General features: G+C 51.8%; 1 protein-coding gene across 1 annotated transcript; it reads left to right on the forward strand.

The window, feature by feature from the left end:
- Positions 1-224: 224 nt before the first annotated feature.
- On the forward strand, positions 225-1157 carry LOC309448614 (olfactory receptor 14J1-like; the record flags this gene model as incomplete). Its single annotated transcript, XM_082070324.1, has 1 exon — positions 225-1157. The coding sequence occupies one exon, from the start codon at positions 225-227 to the stop codon at positions 1155-1157; it is 933 nt and encodes a 310-aa protein (XP_081926450.1).
- Positions 1158-1655: the final 498 nt, after the last annotated feature.

A 1655-nucleotide genomic window follows, 5' to 3' on the forward strand; every position in this document is an offset into this window, starting at 1 on the left:
TTGCCCAGAGGTGTGTTCATGGAAACCAGACGCCCAAGCTGCATTTTAAACTGTGATGAACAGTTTTTTCTCACTTGGTAGAAGAGACAATGAGCTGAAACATCCCTCCATCAGGGAGGGGGTTTTCCATGAGGACCAGCCTGTTTATTTTCCTCTGAGAAATCTCCTCTAACTTCTCCCTGCCTTTTCCTCCATGCACAGGTCCTCATGCCCACAGGCAGCAAATGTCCAACAGCAGCTCCATCACCCAGTTCCTCCTCCTGCCGTTCACAGACACACGGGAGCTGCAGCTCTTGCACTTCTGGCTCTTCCTGGGCATCTACCTGGCTGCCCTCCTGGGCAACGGCCTCATCATCACCACCATAGCCTGGGACCAGCACCTCCACACCCCCATGTACTTCTTCCTGCTCAACCTCGCCCTAATTGACTTGGGCTCCATCTCCACCATTCTCCCCAAGTCCATGGCCAATTCCCTCTGGGATTTCAGGGCCATCTCACACTTGGGATGTGCGACACAGCTCTTTTTGTTTCTCTTCTTGATCACAGCAGAGTATTGTCTTCTCACCATCATGTCGTACGACCGCTACGTTGCCATCTGCAAACCCCTGCACTACGGGACCCTCCTGGGCAGCAGAGCTTGTGTCCACATGGCAGCAGCTGCCTGGGCCACTGGGTTTCTCTATTCTCTGCTGCACACGGCCAATACATTTTCACTGCCCCTGTGCAAGGGCAATGCCCTGGGCCAGTTCTTCTGTGAAATCCCCCAGATCCTCAAGCTCTCCTGCTCACACTCCTACCTCAGGGAACTTGGGCTTATGGTGGTTGGTGTCTGTTTAGCATTTGTGTGTTTTGTGTTCATTGTGGTGTCCTATGTGCAGATCTTGAGGGCCGTGCTGAGGATCCCCTCTGAGCAGGGACGGCACAAAGCCTTTTCCACCTGCCTCCCTCACCTGGCCGTGGTCTCCCTGTTCGTCAGCACTGCCATGTTTGCCCACCTGAAGCCCCCCTCTATATCCTCCCCATCCCTGGACCTGGTGGTGTCTGTTCTGTACTCGGTGGTGCCTCCAACACTGAACCCCCTCATCTACAGCATGAGGAACCAGGAGCTCAAGGATGCCGTGTTGAAACTCATATCTTACTGTTTTGTAAAGCAATAAACTGCCCGTCTGCTTCTACATAGGCATTTTAATGTAGCTAATTACAGGTCCAGTCTGTCATCTGGATGTTTTGTTTTTATTAGTTGTTTTCTTATTGTGATAATGTTGTCATCCCCTTTTTAATTCACTGTTGGCTTTTCTTTTATAACTGTTGGCTGTGTAAATGAGGAGCCGTGCTCTCCTTGTCTCTAAACAAAATAAAGGTCTCTTTAGTGACTTGTTTTTCACTATATCCTTCCTGCAAGCCCTTTTTAGAGCTGCAGGGACAGTTCCTGTGTGCGTGGGAGGAGGGAAAAGAGTCCATCCTGGCAGCACTGCCAGGGAGCAGCAGCGCTTGTTCTTCCAGAGCTGTTCTGGTTCCACTCCACACTCTCCTTCTCATCCCTTGTGTTGGTGCAAGGCCTGAGTGCTCTGGCAGCTTGGTCACTGTCCTGCTGTGTGTCAGTCCTGTGGGTGCAGGCAGGGACAGGCAATGGGCACTGCTGTGACAGAGCTGGC

Source organism: Streptopelia decaocto (assembly GCF_964273445.1).
Source record: "Streptopelia decaocto genome assembly, chromosome: 21".
Taxonomy (NCBI): Eukaryota; Metazoa; Chordata; class Aves; order Columbiformes; family Columbidae; genus Streptopelia; species Streptopelia decaocto.